This window comes from Eriocheir sinensis, chromosome 14, assembly GCF_024679095.1.
Source record: "Eriocheir sinensis breed Jianghai 21 chromosome 14, ASM2467909v1, whole genome shotgun sequence".
Classification (NCBI taxonomy): domain Eukaryota; kingdom Metazoa; phylum Arthropoda; class Malacostraca; order Decapoda; family Varunidae; genus Eriocheir; species Eriocheir sinensis.
The window spans coordinates 8,948,935-8,967,120 of NC_066522.1; the positions used below are offsets into that span (position 1 = coordinate 8,948,935).

Here is an 18,186-nt window from a genome sequence, read left to right on the forward strand (position 1 = left end):
GATTCGAACTGCCTTGATTCGGCTCTTCGCTTCAGTGTTTGACTTTCTAACCCTGTTCACCACTGCGTCCCACACTAGAGAGCAACACTTAAGGGAGGAATAGCGTTCACACGCATCTTGAACACGACTGAATGACCTTTGTGGTTCAGTCAAGACAAAGGCTTTCTTTCTGAGACTAAGGTCTGCCTGAGTTAATTAAACTCGGCGTTTGTTATAAATTAGTTTGGCTGACTTTTGAAAGTATAAGAGGATAGCTAATTGACTCGCTCGCAGATAACTGGAAGTTATTAGAGGAACAGCAAGTCTAAGTCTCCCATGTGTATAAGCAAGCAATTTCACGCTTGGACTCTCAAATATATTTTTTCGGGTCTTTCCTCCAGTATGAAACGATCTTTGCTTTAATTTTTTTCACGTTTGCATTCCTGGAACAAGTTTTACTCCATTGTGTCTCTTTCCCTTATCCTGTCTTCCTTGGTGCCATTATTTTCCTAAAAAAAAAAAAGATCCTTTTATTCTTTTATATATATTTCGGACGACAATGTACAATATGTTATTTCAGCATTTAAATGAAGCGTTCAAACACATATTATATTCAAATGTCTACATTTGAAAATGTGTTCCACGTGTGATGTTCGAGAACGGTTTCTCATTTGTAATGTTCTCTTATAAATTCATGTTTTCTTCATACTAAATACCACCAGTTTCTCCGATTAATTTCTTCTTTTACAATATAACAGTAGATGATTTCAACTGAATTATGTTCTACATTATTCTTTCATTGTACACGTACCTTTCATTTTTTTTATTATTTATTCGCCACGCGTACAGTTCGCTCCTTTATTGTTACCCACACCACAACATGCTCCTCCAGCCCCCGCAGAATCACCACTGCCGCTACCGTCTGCGCCTCCTCCGTCTCCGCCAGCACATTCTCGGTAGAACATGAAAGATTATGCATAAAGGAAAGTAAGCTAATCCGCTTTGGCCCAGAGCTTCCGTCTTCTCTTTGTCCTGCGGGTTAATGAAGGAGCCTTTGAAACATTCTTCTTGAACACACCGCAAAGGAAGTTCCTTGGTGGAGGAGCTCTACTGGCCTGATTCTGATCTTTTTAAAACTTTCTTTTCATGTCTCTATCTATCTATGTAGCTATGCCTCTGTGTCAGTCTATCTATCTATCTTTGAAGCAGCCTTTTCGTGCTCACCCACACACGCACACGCACACACACACACACACACACACACACACACACACACACACACACACACACACACACACACACACACACACACACACACACACACACACACACACACACACACACAGTTCTAGCAGTGACGTTGCATTACCATGTGGGGGGGGGGGGAGAGAGAGAGAGAGAGAGAGAGAGAGAGAGAGAGAGAGAGAGAGAGACGGGGAGGGGGGGGGGGTCTGGGAGGTCTAGGCAGCCAGGTTAAGTAGGTATCGCTTTCACATTCTTTCCAAATTTACTTCCTTAAATGCCGGGTTTTTTTTGTCTGGGCCGACACACCCAATTCTCAACTTCCTCTCCTCCCATCCCTTCCACCCTTGCCCAGCTACACCCAAACAAGACACTGCATCTGCGGGCTTCCTTAACCCACTCCCCTCTAGCAGTCTCACTCAGACACATTCCTCTTAGCCTTCTCCTCCCTAATATACACATGCGTACTCATCCACCGCCCCATAGTACAATGGATACCACCCCTGTGTCACCAAGCAGACTGTTGTTAGAGTGGCGCTGAGACCACTATTTTTTTTTCGTTGATAGGAGTGGTTCGTCCCCGCTTGAGCAAGATGGATAGGAGTCTGTGGCTTGTGAGGTCCAGCCTTACCCATATATCGATCCTCTGACCTCGAAAAAAAGCACTTTCCTGTAGCTGACTACCTTTTCTTTTCCAAACCCACCGATAAACCCACTGAAGGATGATATGTGTATGAAAATTAGCCAACCATAATCCCTTATTATCATCTAAAGATTCTAAGCTAATAAATTTAACTAATGAAAATGATAATTACTCAACACTAAATGGCTACCACTCCGCGGGCCCGGTTTCGAATCCAGGCCCGGGCAGTCGACGTGCGGCTCACCCAGCTGTTCATTCTCCCTTGCCATAAATGGTCGATAAATGGGTACCGGGCAAACCTGGGGAGAGTAAGAACATCAGAACATAAAACAACGCAAGGAGTCTGCAAGTGGCTGGTAGGCCTGTGCAAGGTAGCTCCTATGAACCAAACCCTACCTAACATCACAGCCCATTAATTTATCTAATCTATTTTTGAATGTGACTATCGTAATGGCATTGGCAGTCCCTCATTTCACATCGGCCCGTGTCCAGGGGTAGATGGCGGTTACCTACCATAGACTCAAAGGGCCAACGGATCGGAGATGAGCTGTGCAGCCACGCGCAGCTATAGCGTATGCACCCACCTTTACCTTTACTTTACAGCACAAACTACACCAATGCATCCACACCAACACCTCGACTTGCGAGACATATTCATCCCACTTTCAATTCCCTCGTTCGACCAAAATCGCTCTTTAATTGCATCTCTAGTTTACCTCTAATCACAACACTCTTACCCTTCCCACATTCTCATCCACCATAAGCCCAGGATCGCCGGTAATCACGCCTTTCTCTCCCTCTTTTCTTCTCATAGATCTGTCCGTGGCGGTGGTGGCAGCATGGGACGCGGACGACACCTCGGAGGGCACGAACGCCAAGGTCACGTACTCGATACAGAAGAATGTGATGCACGAGCGCACGGGGGAGCCCATCTTCTCGCTGCACCCCGAGACCGGCCTTGTGCGCACGTCCGTCTGCTGCCTCGACAGGGAGACCACGCCAGAGTACCAGATACAAGTTGTGGCTACGGACGGCGGCGGTCTGCAGGGTGAGTGTTGCCTGCTACAACTTGGCAGAGACAGCCATAGCGGGTCACTGGGACATATTGAGGCGCTATAAGATTCGTTAAGAATATAGGGGCCTGTAAGGTGAGTGTTGTGGTCAAGGGAAAGCACTGGAGAGTACAAGTGATGATGGTGTTAAGGTGGTGTGCGTGGTAGCTAAGACTGAATACCTCATCTTGCAGCAGAACACTAAAAGTTAAATGAGAAGACGGTTATGTTTTGTGGGAGAAAGAAAAAAACATTCAAAATTAACTCAGAGGTGAAAGGGAAATATCACGGGCGCTGCTGACTGTGTTAGTTAGTGAAGAATAACTCTTTGGTTACACCTCAGCTCATTTGGTTATTATACATATCTACGATAGACACACACACACACACACACACACACACACACACACGCACGCACACGCACACAATAATAATCCTTCATACATGATATATTTTCTTTTTCCATATTTCTCACAAAATGTTGTTCTTTTTCCATATTTTTCACAAAATTTTGAAACACCATCCTGAAAACACTACCAGTTCTGGTTCGTGACTTGTAATCGTATAAAATTGGGTCTGGAAACTCTCTGCTGGTCAACTAAAACAAAACGCACGGGAGGCACTGAAAGCCTTAATTTCAATATTAGGTTATTTTTCTGTTTCGTCTCTCAAAAAAAAAGAAGACAATATGCTGCGCAGTTGATGATTTGAGTGCTCGATCATACAAAATAACAGAAGGTGGAGTAGGCACCGAGCACAATAAATAATAGAGGTCGGCCTGTATTGTCAGACGCTTTGGGCTCCCACAACAAATATTTCCAAACGCCAAAGGGGAGATTTAGTTGGTTTTTCATGTATTTTTTTTTACGCGTCCATGGTGCAGAAACCTTGTGAAACTATCACCAGGCCCATAAAACTACCAATGAAACTCACAGGAATTACTAGGAAAGGCTTATGAAATATAGATGTGTATGCTCCGAAACGTTTGAGAAAATGGGATAAAGTGTTTCCATACACCATCACCTTCTAGTCTCTCCTATCCCCCGCTGCAGGCACGGGCCAGGTCGTGGTGCGCCTGGTGGACGTGAATGACAACTCGCCGCGCCTGGAGCAGCGGCTGTGGGAGGTGGAGCTGGACGAGACGTGGGGCAATGGGCCGCCCGACGACGCATCGCTGCTGGAGATATCCGTCGTGGACCCTGACACCTCGAACTACTTCTTCTACAGGGTGAGAAGGAGCGACTTTATGAAGCGGGAGTACGGACGAGAGATTAGTGATGCATTTATTACCCTACAGAATGGATGAACATGAGATTCTCACTTGCGTTGACACCAAGTCCTCAAACTATTACTATATCTATTTGACTACGGCCCATGAAACTTATTACCCACTTAAAACTTGTTCCCTATCCCTCATTCCCATGGTGGGCGAGCGTGGAGTTACCTTCACATATAATGAACTTGCTCAACTTTTCTTCATGAACTTCCCCATTGTGCCATCTTAAAAACTTAGGAAACTACTTATGATTTATATGCTTTACGGTCCTTGACATCCCTTCCAGCGACTTTCACTCACCAAGGCAGTGGAGACGAGTACAACATATATTTCTGGAACTTTACATTCAACCTTTCCCCTTTTTATCCCCGTATTAGGTCTAGTGTAAGATGAATCTGTGTAACTCTTCTTTCTACTACCATTTGGCGACCCTCCCTCCCTAATGCCAGAGCAAATGTATGATCTCTGTGTAATCCTCCCTGGGTCACCTTCAGCGTCCCCCTCCTGAGTGGTTGAGTTTCCTCTTCCCCAGGTGGTGGAGTCGAGCGGGTGGGGGTGGCAGCACTTCGGCCTGCGGACAGAGGGCGCTACGGGGCACCTCCACGCCATACAGACGCTGGACTACGAGGACGAGACGCACCGACGAGGCTTCAAGTTCATGGTGCAGGTCACAGACAGGGTAAGAACGAGATGGAAAGATAGATAGAAAGGCAGGTAGATAGACAGATAGATGGATAGGCAGACCGGTAGATAGAGAAAGGGGGTTATGATTGTTCGATCCATGATGGTCATTCGTTTTCAGAATGGATAGGAAAAGAGAACATTGCACTTTCCTGACTGACTGACTGACTGACTACTAACTGGAGAAGGGTGACCGTCAGTTTTTACATGGTACATTTGGCTGACTGACAGGGACAATCTACAGGTCGACAGGGGTGAGGGGGCTGTCGGCTGACTGACACGGGCGCCTACGAAAAGTGACTCGAAGGAAAAAATAGTAAAAAGAAGAGCTAGTAGTTCCTCTCAGTTTGCTGCATTCCCAGTCCGTGAAAAAGACACTGATTGTTGTAGTAAATTAAGGGTAAAAAGAAACGGACATGGTACTGAACGTGATGGAAGGTATATACAAGTGAATAAACAGAATGATGACTAACAAACTGCGCGGGTGGCTACCATTGACGGCAAGGAGTAATTACTAAAAACAGAAACACTGAAGGGGGCAAATAAAAAATATAACTGCCTGACAGGGTGAGTAACGAAGTCCAAAGGGTGGTGAGCAACTAAAGAAGGAGTGACAGTTAGTGATAACTTTAATTGATATCGGACTCGACATAGTTTAAGAAATGAAACGAAGGGAGAGCAACAGACATGGATAAGTGATAGGGAGAGAGTGAAGAAGGGAACAAAAATAAGTGAACAACTAAAATATGAGTGACATGCCGATTGACTCATTTCCGTATTTAGTGACTGACGAGTAAAAGCATGTTAGAACGTGTCAGGGAAAACAAAACTATAGTGGACTGACAGTGGGAGAAAGAGAAAACGGTGAACAACTAAAAATGAGGGCCCTACGCTATACTGGTTTCACTAACGATAAAACTTTCATACCTAGTTTTAATGTAAGGCTTCCATACGATATACTGGAGCCTCCGGATGGAATATGTACACAAACAAACGTGCCAAAATGTCCATCACTGTATATATATTTTCCCTTCGTCCGTTTTCCCCCGTCATGTTTTATTATAACCTTGAGCTTTGTCTGTCTTCCTCCTTTACTCAGCGATTGATTCGATAATTAGTTTACTCATTTATGAATTACTATTTTTCTGATCGGTGTTTGTTCTTCCTACTTATTCGCTTTCAAACACCTCCATCATAATTCCTATACATCTACAGGTTATTCGCTCATTTTCACTCATTTTTCTCACCTTTTGAGACGTTTTAAGCTGTGTACTTCTGCCTCTCTAGCATCACTCCTTGCTTTTCCCATGGTATAAGCGTTTAGTTCCGTTGATAAAGCCTTTGTACCGGCACTTCTGTCACTAGTATTCTTCTCCATGGATTCGGCTGCTTTATTTGAATTCCTCCATCAACACGCGGTAAAGAAACAAGGCTGTGGACGCTGCTCCTGTATTACCAAAACGAATCTGTTAAAAGAGCCAACTCCCACTTTTCTGACAACACTGACCACCATTTCAAGAAGCCATTCCCTCCTTCCCATCCCCAGGGTCGCGGGGGCTGGCTGGATCCGCGACACCTCGACTCTGCCTGGATATCGGTGCGGCTGCGGGACCTGAACGACAACCCGCCGCTCTTCCACCGCTCCCACGCCCACGTCACGGTACGGGAAGACGCTCCACCGGGCACCCTCCTAGCCGCCCTGCCCGCCCGTGACCCGGACATGGTGAGTGGAGGGACAGGGAAGGGTGCGGGGGGAGAGAAGGCTTTGCAGAGGGAGGGAATACAAGGAGCAAAGGTGTGGAGGGAAGAAAAATATTGGAGAGTAAGATAATACGGGGGGAGAGAAGGCTTTGCAGAGGTAGAGAACACAAAGAGCGAAGGTGCGGAGGGAGTAAAAGTATTGGAGAGTAAAATAATACAAAGAGCAAAATTGATAGGGAAAATAATGCAATCTAGATAAAGTATGAGACAGAGATGGTGCATAGGGAGAGTATTTCAATGGGAGCATATATAGAGAGGGAATATGGAGGAGGAAAATTGAAAAATAGAACGAGTAGATAAGGGGAGAATAAAGATAGAGGGAGACTACAGCGAAAGAGGGAATAAACTATAGAAAAACACAAAAAAATGCAAAGTTGCAGGGTGGTGGACGATGAAAACAAAGATAATGCAGCACAGAGGGAGGTCATAGTCAGAGAAAAGGGTCTAAAAATATATGGACGGAGAAAATAACAACATAAAAGGAGAATATGAAAAAAGAAGTAGGTAGGGAGAATATAATGGTGATATAATGGAGAGGGCGCACCGTTGGGCAAAGAGGGGAAGAATACGAGAGAGAGAGAGAGAGAGAGAGAGAGAGAGAGAGAGAGAGAGAGAGAGAGAGAGAGAGAGAGAGAGAGAGAGAGAGAGAGAGAGAGAGAGAGAGAGAGAGAGAGAGAGAGAGAGAGAGAGAGAGAGAGAGAGAGAGAGAGAGAGAGAGAGAGAGAGAGAGAGAGAGAGAGAGAGAGAGAGAGAGAGAGAGAGAGAGAGAGAGAGAGAGAGAGAATTCTAAATGGAGATAGGAAGGGAAAGGGAGAAACAAAAGAGAATGATAACGCAAGAGGATAACTGAAACTACAAAAGAAACGGATAAGTAACGAGCGGCGGCAAACAGACTCTAAACATGTGGAGGGTTAGCACAGGGAATACGATGGCGCACGAGGAACAGCCTCAACCGAATATTCCAAAGAAGACAGGCTATAAAAACTGCATCAGTACAATGTAAAGAAGAAGCTGCACAGAGAATATGAAATGATAACTGGGGAGAAATAGCAAATGGGAAATATGCTTCGAGAATGGATATGAGCTGACAAGAAAAGAAAAAAATATACGAAAGCACAATAGAAGTAGAATGAATGAAGAAAAAGGGAGTTTTTTCTTACAAACAAGTACAGGACAACGAAGACTGAAAAGTGTAAGTATATATGCCACTACCATTACTATTATTATCATCACCTCTACCACTACCACCACCACTACTACTACTACTACTGAAACTACTACTACTACTACTATTTTTGATAAACATTTAGATTAAACAGATAACACAAACAAACATAAGTAAAGAGAACCATGACCTAACCTAACCTAACATAACCATAACCTAACACACACAGCCTCAGTAGCATCTATATTAACACACACATCCGTTGAACAAACACACAAACAGACACAAGGGAAGGGGAGCATGACCCTCACACCCAAGACCTCACACACACCTCCACTAACCCACGCACTTCTCCGGGTCAGGGCGGGAAGCAGGAGGTGGACTACCGAGTGGAGGGGGGGTGGGGGGCCCTGACAGTGGACGCAAAGGGAGGAGTCACCTTGCAAGACGCCCTGGACCGCGAGGGGCCGGGGGGAACCATCGGGGTGGCCAAGATCCTGGGGGTGGACAGGGGGCAACCACCGCTCACCGCCACCGCCACCCTCACCATCACCCTCACCGACATCAACGACACGCCTCCCTTCCTCCTGCCGCCCACCGTCTTCCACGTGACCGAGGGCGACGCCCCAACGCGCCTCGGCACCCTCACCGCCACGGACCAGGACGTGTGGGCGCTGGGACACGGCCCGCCCTTCACCCTGTCCCTCGCCCCCTCCAACCCCGCCCACGTCCACGCCCACATCACTCTCAAGTTTGATCCGCGTGAGTGTTTGTTTCTTTGTGTGTGTGTGTGTGTGTGTGTGTGTGTGTGTGTGTGTGTGTGTGTGTGTGTGTGTGTGTGTGTGTGTGTGTGTGTGTGTGTGTGTGTGTGTGTGTGTGTGTGTGTGTGTGTGTGTGTGTGTGTGTGTGTGTGTGTGTGTGTGTTTGGAGGGATGGATGAATGGATGATTGAGGAGGTAAAGATTTTTTCCTCTATATTTATTTATCGGTGATTTGTCTTGACTGGCTGTCTAGCTGGCTTACTGTTACTGTCTTCACCTGCTCATCTTTTATTTGCCCATTCCCTCATTTATCTCACACACAAAAAACACCAAATACCTACTGAGGAGCAAAACCCAAGGCCTTCGCTTCAGCTGAAACAAACTATTCAGAGTCAGACTACTCCTTACCTCTGAAAATGACAACCAAATGCAACTAAACTCTCCATTATTCTAAACATTACACGTAACCAAACACTATAACCGACAACAAAGGGCATAACAAACAGAAAACGCCAGCTACTTTACATCCAAACACAACCAACCACCCACAACAGCCCCCTTCCCTGCTTCCCCCTCAAGACCTGGACAGCGGGCGAGGCGGGGCAGAGCTGTGGACCGCCGCCGCTGTGGACCGCGAGCAACATCCCGAGTTGCTGGTGGCCGTGCGTGTGGCCGACGCCGGGGGTCTGGCAGCCACGCACACCGTCACCGTTGTTATTGACGACATAAACGACAACCCCATGAAGCCCGCCGCCAAGACTGTATACCTGTGGAAAACTCAGGTGAGGTTCATGTTCTCTTCTTTCCTCTTCCAACGATGTGTGCGTGTGTGTGTTCGTGTGTGATGATGATCATGGTGATGGTAAATATGATGATGAAGGGGAGGAGTATAAGGAAGAACATATGCATAATTATGACGTATAAGACCATAATGACAACGATGGTGACTATGACGACGACGACGACGATTACAATGATGACGATGATGGTAACAACGGAGTACCTCAGGGTGGCGGCGGGGCTGAGGCGCCTTTGGGACGGGTGTTCGTGGAGGACCCGGACGACTGGGACCTCGGGGACAAGACCTTCAGGTGGTTGGGTCAGCCGCACCCGTTCTTCACCCTCAACACCCACACCGGGGACCTCCTCGCCTCCAGCCAGGTCCGCGAGGGAAGGTGAGTGACCATGAGTGAGGGAGTGAATTAAGGAGGTAGGAGTGGGTGGGTGGGTGAGTGAGTGAGTGAGTGAGTGGGTGAGTGAATGAGTAGGTGAGTGAAGGATTGGGTGAGGGAATAAGTGGGTGAGAGTGAATGGGTGAGGGAAGAAGTGGGCGAAGGAGTAGGGGCGTGAGTGAGTGGGTGAGGGATTGAGTAGGTGAAAGGAAGAGAGGGTGAGTGAGTTAGTAAGTGGATGAGTGAGTAAGTGGATGAGTGAGTGTGTGGGTGAGTGAGTAAGTGGGTGAGTGAGTGAGTAGGTGAGGGAGGGAGTGGGTGAGGAAGGGAGTGAGGGAGGAAAGGAGTGGGTGTGGAGTGCGTGGATATAAGTAAAAGGGTAGCGACTTGAGAAAAATGTTAGTGGATGAAAGAATGGGTGAGCTACATTTTGGAAACAAAGTGGAAGGAAAGATGCACAAGTACGCACTCTTTTTTTTTTTTTTTTTAGAAGGTCTGAGAGAGAATTTAAGGGTGTGAATTGTTAGTTTCCGGCAGTGCCTTATATGCAAGTGAACGGAGAGGAAGGGGATGCTGTCTATACGGTTGTGGTTTACCTTGTGTTTGTCTGTTATTTTTTGCATGTGATCTTTTTATTCTGGGTAAGCGAGGGGAAAAGTATATAAGAGGGGGATTTGTTTTCTTAGTGGCGGGAGCATTTTTTTTTTAGAGTACTGCTTCCTGTTTTGTTTATCATTTAAGTTTTCTTTTATTTTTATGGCGAAGGTTCAGTGTCGAGAGGTGTCACCCCAGTCTTGATTTAGCGTATCTTAGCATATTCCTCAGTGGTTTAAGTTTCTAAATATTAATTGGTTTTCTCCTGTGTCGTTTCATAATTCTTGAGCGCGTTAAAGAGTTTGGTATCAATTGACCTCATTCTGATTCAGCTGTGCCTATAACAATAATTCTGACTATCGTGAACCTTTATGTTTTTTGGTAAATCTACCGAAGAGCAACGACATTTACTCAAAATTTATAGTTCTTCCTTCTATACTTTCCTCTCCCATCTGCTCCTCCCTTCCTTGCGAGTAATAAGGTACCTTCATCATCCTTAATACCTCCCTTTAGAGGCTGCTTTTCCTTTCTTTCTGGACACATTTTCCTTCTTTTGAGGGAATAGCTGCCTCCTCCATTACCAGATACTGCTCGAGCTCCAATCGGTTTATTTTCTCTTTCGATAAACTAGGATAAGCTAGGCTGACCAGGCCGGGCAAGACAAGAAAATGCTAGAGTATGATTGATAATGCTAGGCTAAGCTAAGTTATGCTACACCATGTTAAGCTACACTAGGCAAGGCCAAGCCAGGCTAATCTTCATGGGCAACTTTCTCCGTCCGTGTCTCTCCTTTTGCGTAATAACATAGTCTCTTTCTACCATGTCTGACCCACTTCCCCTTCCTGGCCTTCCCTGAGGGCTTTCTTTTCCGTAAATGTTTCAGTTTATGTCTCCTCTTCTTACCCACTGGGGAGCCTCATGCGAAGAAGCCGTCTGGACGCACACAACAGCCAGGGTCGTAATAAGTTGCTGAAACGTAGGGTCGGTTAAGGGAATGGAGAGTCTCCTCAGGGACACACAGCTTCCGGGGGCTTTTGTCCGTCCCGACGTACGTTTCGCGTGGTGGTGATGGTCGCGGTAACCGGTGATGATGGGGAAACTGAGAGGGCTTTAGAGGGTATTCTGTTGTTGATGGAGAGTGGAAGCGCTGTTCAATGGTAGAGAGAAGGGAAGGGGAAGAGGGTAATGGGATATAAAAAAAATGTTTTCGGTTAGTAATAATGATGGATGGAGAACAGAATGGGTTTTAGAGGACATTTTGTTCAATAACGGGTAGAAAGACTGACTGAATGAAGGGAATGAAAAGAGTAGAGGAGAGGAGCAAGAGGAAAATGTATCTGCTTTTACTTAGTGTTAATGACGAGGGCAAACCGTCGGAAGAGGGCATTATGTTGTTGAAAGTGTTCGGTAGAAATGAATAAGTGAAGCGGAAGAAAGATGAAGGAATGCAGGAGGTATAAGAGGAAAGAGTATTTTTTTGTGGGAGTGTCGGAAGGTTGGAATATGTTCGAGTGAGGATAAAATGACAAAGAAAGAAATGAGTGTTAATATGAGCTACAGGGAGAAAATGTGAATACGGTTGATTAGTTAAGGGGAAGGAGAGAGGAGTCGAATGATGGTTAGTTGGACAGGGAATAAACGGAAGTGTGAAATAGTATAGAAAATACAGGTAAATCGGGTTAGATAAAAAGGGAAAGTGTTTGTGGAGAGTCTTGGTAGGAGGGGAGAGTGGAGGAGAGGGGAGTGGGGAAAAATAAGAAAGAAGGAAAGAGGAGAAGAGGGAGAAGGGAAGAAGAGGAAGAAGGGTTAGAAAGTAAAAAAAGGAAGGGGAAAGGAAGGGAGGAGAGACCAGTGGAAGGTGTGTTAAGAGGAGGTGGGGTGTGGTGTGGGGAAGGAAGAAAAAGGTGAAAGGTGGAAGGGAGAAAAGAAAGGTGTGGAGTGTTCGAAAGAAAGGGAAGAGGAGGTGAGGAAGAGAAGAGAGAGTGAGAGAGAGAGAGAGAGAGAGAGAGAGAGAGAGAGAGAGAGAGAGAGAGAGAGAGAGAGAGAGAGAGAGAGAGAGAGAGAATGGTGGAAGGAGGAGCAATACACAGCGTTGGTAAGGTAAAGTTGGGGGCATATGCTATAGCTACGCGTGGCCTCGGTGCTCATCTCCGTCGCAGTGGCCCTTGTGACAGGGATGGAAGCGCGGAACGAAAATTCCTCTTTATTGAGAGCAAAGGCTAGTTTCCAATAAGGTTGAGCCACTAGTTGAGAATGATAATTCCTCCCAGCAATCATCAAATATCAACGCCTCTCGTCGCCTCTGCCACTTAACTCACGAAGATGCATAGCGAGACAAAATTACGGCGAAACACAGATCAGAGAAGAGGAAGGTTAGGTCAACGTTGTCTAATTATCGTACTGAACCTCTCATATTTACCCATTTCCAACCCAAAAACTGTCTCCTGGGCCCCAATAACGAGTTTAATTTGTATTTATCGTTAAAATAGTTAATTGCTAATGTTTCTGTGCAATAGTTACGCATCAGAAACCGGTCAACTCGATGCTCTGAGTACGATGATCTGGCAACAGTGGGTTAGGTGCTAGTGTTGCAGTGAAGTGATGAAGGGTATGGAAACTAAAGACGAAAGACAATGGAAACTTCTCGCATTCAGAGACACCCAAACTTTGGATCGCTAAGACATGAAGATGAAGGATGAGTTTCAGAAATGGGAGGGGAAGGGGGCTGTGTGGTATGTTTATGATGAAGCTATGAGTACCTTTTGAATACTAAAATAGAAGGTGGTTTAGCTAATGGAAAATTCAAGACTGTAAAGGTTTTAAAGGCATTAGCAACGCCTCAGCTATTCTTCCATTTATTACCTCCTTTTCCCCTTTCCTGTCTCCTCTTTTGTGTTTTCTTCTCGTTTATGTTTCCTCTGCTCTCCCTTTCTTCCCCGTTCGTCTCACTTTCTATCATCCTTTCCGGTCTGTTCATTCTTTCTCACTCTCTCATCTCACCCTCCCATCTTCTCATCTGCATCTCGTTTTCTTTTCTATTCCCGCATCTTCCTATCTTGTCTCTCTCATATCCACTTCACTCTCTCGTCGACTTTTTGCGTCTTATTCTTCGCTCTTCCCTTCCCGTCTGTCCCGGCATCTCTTACTCCCTCTAATCGACCTTCCATCAATTCCTCCGTCTCCTCTCCCCGCTCATTTTTATCGACCACCAACACACCCAAGGCCTCGTCCGCTCTTCTCTCACAGGTACGACCTCCACTTCACCGTGAGTGACCAGCTCTGGGGGCAGGTGGGGGTGGCGGCCAACGTGACGGTGGCGGTGAGGCTGCTTGACCCCGAAGCCCTGGCCCATGCAGCACACGTCACTCTCACGCCCACCACGCCTGAGAAACTCGCCAAGGGTTGGACTCCACACGGGGGCGGCGGCGTGCTAGGGCGGGTGGTGGAGGGAGTGTCTCGGGTGGTGGACAGCGCCGTACGTGACGTGGAGGTGATCAGCGTTCAAGGCCACACCCGCACACCAGCCAGCGCCGCAACACCCGGGCCCCGGCGAGAGCGCGAGTCACCGGCGGCCAGCGTGTGGGTGAGCGTGAAGGACGGACAAGGCAGCCGCATGGATCCTGTCAAGTTACAAGGTCTTTTGGCTCTCCATGCCCACCAGGTGTGTGTGTGTGTGTGTGTGTGTGTGTTGGAAAATTACTTGGGAATGAGAAAAAGAAAACGGGAAAAAATGTGTGAACAAGGGAAGGGAACGAAGGAAGGACTTTAGGACTGCGATGTAAAGGAGGGAGAAGGCATACGCTAGGGCTGGCAATAGCTGAAATACATGACAAAAGGAGACGTTCCTGTAGAGTGCGTAGGGCTGAGGCGTCTTGCCATATACACCAGAGTTTTTGCTTTGTGGCTCATCATGTTGCCAGCTGGAGGCGGCGACCAACCTCACAGTGCTGACGGAGACGCTGCCGGAGGAGGAGGAAGGAGGTAGAGGAGAATCCAGAGTGGAAGGGTTACAGCAGCCCTCATATCGCCTGGACCAGGAAGACCATCCCGTGCCGCTTCCAAACAGCCACCCCGACCCCTCCTCCGCCGCCTCCACCACGCTGCCACTGCAGGTAACCTTGAACTACTTTCTCCTTGTAGTGACTCACGAAAATGTACAACAAAATTAATGATGGAACTTCCTGCTTATTCTTTTTCTTCTAACGTCGATGAGTGAAAAGGATATTTTCTCAATATTTTTGTTATGGCTGATCGCTTGTTTGTCTTTGTGCAAAAAAAGACCACTGGGTTAGACTGTTTGGCTAATATTTGCCTACCGATGACGAAGCAGCGACATGCACAAACTGAGCCTCTCGTCGTCGTCTTCGTCCCCCGGCAGGTGGTGGACACGAATGTGACGTCCCTCGTCACTCCACGCCTCACCCGCGCGATTGAGTGCCACGCCCACGAGCCTCACACCTGCACATCCTCCTCCTGCCTCAACGGCGGCCACTGCGTCGGACCCAGCACGGAGAAAAGGTAACGTTCGTGTCCTGAATCCTACTGAAATAGTTGGCAGGCATCTTTGCAAAGTCATCTACTTTTGCTAATGAACTGACGTTTCTCCGTATTACCGTATTGCTTTATATTAAATAAGACTCTGCTGATAGGAAACTGCAGTTACTGGAGTATATCTTTTTAACGGCACTCCATCCTACGGGTGTTTATCCAAGTTGTTTAGTTTAAAACTCCACACCATTTTTTTTTGGAAAGAGACACTTCACGTCCCAAATACCCATGGTAACAGGAAAATTAAACTTTTGAACCTGCAGGCGACGTGCACTGCAGATCGTAAAAGGGTTGATGGAATAACTATTTCTTCCATAAATCGTTTGTGTTATTGATGAATTTGCATTATATGTACGGTATGTCGACCAGTAGTGTTTTGTGAGTGTTTAGTTGACCCTCCCACCGGGGCGTGTGTGGTCTGCGGCAGATGTGTGTGTCCAGGAGGCACGTGGGGCCGCAGCTGCAAGGTGCTTGGCCGCTCCTTTGCTGGTGACGGCTGGGCGTGGGTGAGGCCACTGCCGCCCTGCCTGCCGCTCACCCTGTCCCTCCGCCTCCTCACCCGCCGCCCACATGCTCTTGTCTTGTACATCGGACCACTGGCGCCCCTGCCCCGCGGCCCACACGATCCATCCACGCCCATGCTGGCCGTGCAGCTGTGGCGGGGGCGACCGCAGCTGCTGGTGGAGGGCGGGTCGGAGCCTGTGAAGCTAGAGGTTCCTACCAAAGTGAACGACGGTGACTGGCACGACCTGCACATCCGCCTCACGCCTCAGGTGAGTCACGCGTCAGACGCAACCGTCCAATACGTAATATAGCAATACTTCTGGCACCATGTTTTATCAAGAACCCTTGGTGCGGGTCGTGCAGGGCGTGGCGGCCACGGTGGACCTGTGTGGCCGCGGCTGGAGCAACACAACCTTCGACGACTCCCACTGCGCGGCGCGGGCGTCGTGGAGCAGCGCGGGTCACCTCAAGGACTGGATATCATTGTGGCCCCTGCAGGTTGGCGGCTTGGCGCACCTTGCCCCGAGCCACGTGCACCACGGCTGGCAGGAGGCGCCGTCGCCGCGTCCGTTAGACGGCTGCGTCTCGCACCTCGCCTTCAATAGTCAGGTGAGCGTCTGAACACTCGCGTCGCTGCTGTAGCACTGGGCGGCATAGTTCGGGGCGCGGCGAGACGCTCCTCAACTGACTGTTCTGCAGCTTCCTTGCAGCTGGTGGACCTGGGCGAGCCCGCCTACAGCAAGGGCAGCCACAAAGGGTGCCGACCGCAGGAGGACGCCTGCCCGGGCACGTGTGGGTACCGGGGGCACTGCGTGGGAGGCTTTCACCACCCACGATGTGAGTGTGACCCGGGGTGGATGGGACCCGCCTGTGACGCACCTACGGTGCCCGCTACGCTGGGGCCGTCTTCCTACGCCAAGCTGGCCTTATCCTCCACCCCAGAGCCATACGTGGTTATGGCGCAGCTGCGGCTGAGGACGAGGAGTGTGCTGAACGGGCCGCTGCTACATCTTGCCGCCGTACAGCCCCCCGCCTCCTTCACCCTCCATGTAAGTATTTCTCTCTTCCACATACAGCCTTCGCGAGTAACAGCCGTGTGTGTGTGTGTGTGTGTGTGTGTGTGTGTGTGTGTGAGAGAGAGAGAGAGAGAGAGAGAGAGAGAGAGATTTACATACAAAATCAGACCACACAGACCCCATGGTCCAGACTAGGTGGTCTGTCCTAAGTGATTTACATTAATCAGAAGACTCCTAAACGTTGCATTTCTACTCTAGTTGATATTAAGTTGAAGGAGGTGACGGTCGAGCTTATTTTTGAAGGAGTCAGTCGTGTTACACTGGACCACTGATGGTGGAAGCTTATTCCATTCTCGCACTACAACGTTGGTGAAGAAAAAATTGATGCAGTCTGAATTTACTTGTCATCTGAGTTTTACGCCATTGTTCCTCGTGCGCAAAGTGTCATCGATCATAAACAATTTTAATTTGTCCACATTCGTGAAACCATTAGGTATTTTAAAACATTCGATCAGTTTTCCTCGGAAGTGACGTTTCTCAAAAGAAAACAAGTTAAGATTAGAAGGTCTTTCATGCGCAAGGAAGGGATCATTTTTGTTGCCCGACGTTGAACACCTTCTAATTCAGCAATATGTTTTGCATGGTGGGGAGACCAAAGCTGTACCACGTATTCCAAGTGGGGTCTGACTAAACTATTATAAAGCGGAAGTACTACATCTTTATCTTTGCATAAAAAGTTTATTTTAATGAAGCCCAGCATTCTGTTCGCTTTATTTGCTGCGTCGATGCATTGCTGTGAGGATTTGAGGTTTGACGCGATTTTGACCCCCAAGTCTTTGACGCATTGAACGCTGTTGAGTTTAACGCCGCGCATTTCGTATTCGAACTTCTTATTCCTCGTTCCAACTTGAATGACCTGGCACTGGTCTACGTTAAAGCGCATCTCCATCTATCCGACAAAGTTGAAATTTTGTGCAAATCCTCTTGGAGGCTTTGCCTGTCTTCGTCAGTGAGTACCGAGTTGCCAATCTTTGTGTCGTCTGCAAATTTACTAATGCGGTTATTGAGTCCAACATCCACGTCGTTGATGTAAATAATGAAGAGCACTGGGCCAAGGACCGAGCCCTGAGGGATGCCACTAGTGACAGGCGCCCACTCTGAGTTAAATCCGTCAATCACTACTCTTTGTTGTCTGTTGCTCAACCAATTCGCGATCCATTGGTTTACTTGACCGTCAATACCTATTTGCTTTAATTTGTAAAGTAATTTATGATGCGGGACTTTGTCAAACGCTTTCTGGAAATCAAGATAGACTACGTCCAGTGATTTGGTTACGTCATAAACAGTGAAGAGGTCGTTATAAAAGGTTAATAGGTTTGATAGGCAGGATCTTTTGTTTCGGAAGCCATGTTGTGAGTCCCCAATCAATGAGTGGCTTTCAAGGTAATTCACAATTTTGTCTCTAATTATGCCCTCAAGTAGAGAAGTTAGACTAATGGGCCTGTAATTACCTGGTACTTTTTGTCTCCTTTCTTGAAAATCGGTGTCACGTTAGGCTTTTTCCAATCTGAAGGGACGATGCCTTGTTGCAAGGACATATTGAATACGGTTGTGAGGGAGGAGAGTATTTCGCTCTTTGTTTCTTTCAGCAGAGTTGGATATACTTTGTCAGGTCCAGGACTTTTATTTGTTTTAAAATGGAGAGCTTTAAGGACTTCATCGGTTGTTATTTAAAAAGGCAATGCATGCTCGCTCTCGAGAAATAGTACTGGTGTTTGGTTGGTAGAGAGGG

At 47.4% G+C, this 18,186-nt stretch overlaps 1 protein-coding gene across 1 annotated transcript in view; it reads left to right on the top strand.

Annotated features, from left to right (window-relative positions):
* Nucleotides 1-18,186, top strand: part of LOC126998416 (putative neural-cadherin 2) — a 126,908-nt gene that overhangs the window by 104,002 nt on the left and 4,720 nt on the right. Inside the window, exons 8-20 of the mRNA XM_050860069.1 lie at nucleotides 2,679-2,912; nucleotides 3,969-4,144; nucleotides 4,725-4,871; nucleotides 6,420-6,596; nucleotides 8,162-8,561; nucleotides 9,140-9,342; nucleotides 9,569-9,735; nucleotides 13,573-13,987; nucleotides 14,247-14,438; nucleotides 14,705-14,844; nucleotides 15,302-15,647; nucleotides 15,742-15,987; nucleotides 16,089-16,427. Of these exons, the coding sequence (XP_050716026.1) occupies nucleotides 2,679-2,912; nucleotides 3,969-4,144; nucleotides 4,725-4,871; nucleotides 6,420-6,596; nucleotides 8,162-8,561; nucleotides 9,140-9,342; nucleotides 9,569-9,735; nucleotides 13,573-13,987; nucleotides 14,247-14,438; nucleotides 14,705-14,844; nucleotides 15,302-15,647; nucleotides 15,742-15,987; nucleotides 16,089-16,427 (3,182 nt within the window). The remainder of the gene's footprint in view (nucleotides 1-2,678; nucleotides 2,913-3,968; nucleotides 4,145-4,724; nucleotides 4,872-6,419; nucleotides 6,597-8,161; nucleotides 8,562-9,139; nucleotides 9,343-9,568; nucleotides 9,736-13,572; nucleotides 13,988-14,246; nucleotides 14,439-14,704; nucleotides 14,845-15,301; nucleotides 15,648-15,741; nucleotides 15,988-16,088; nucleotides 16,428-18,186) is intronic.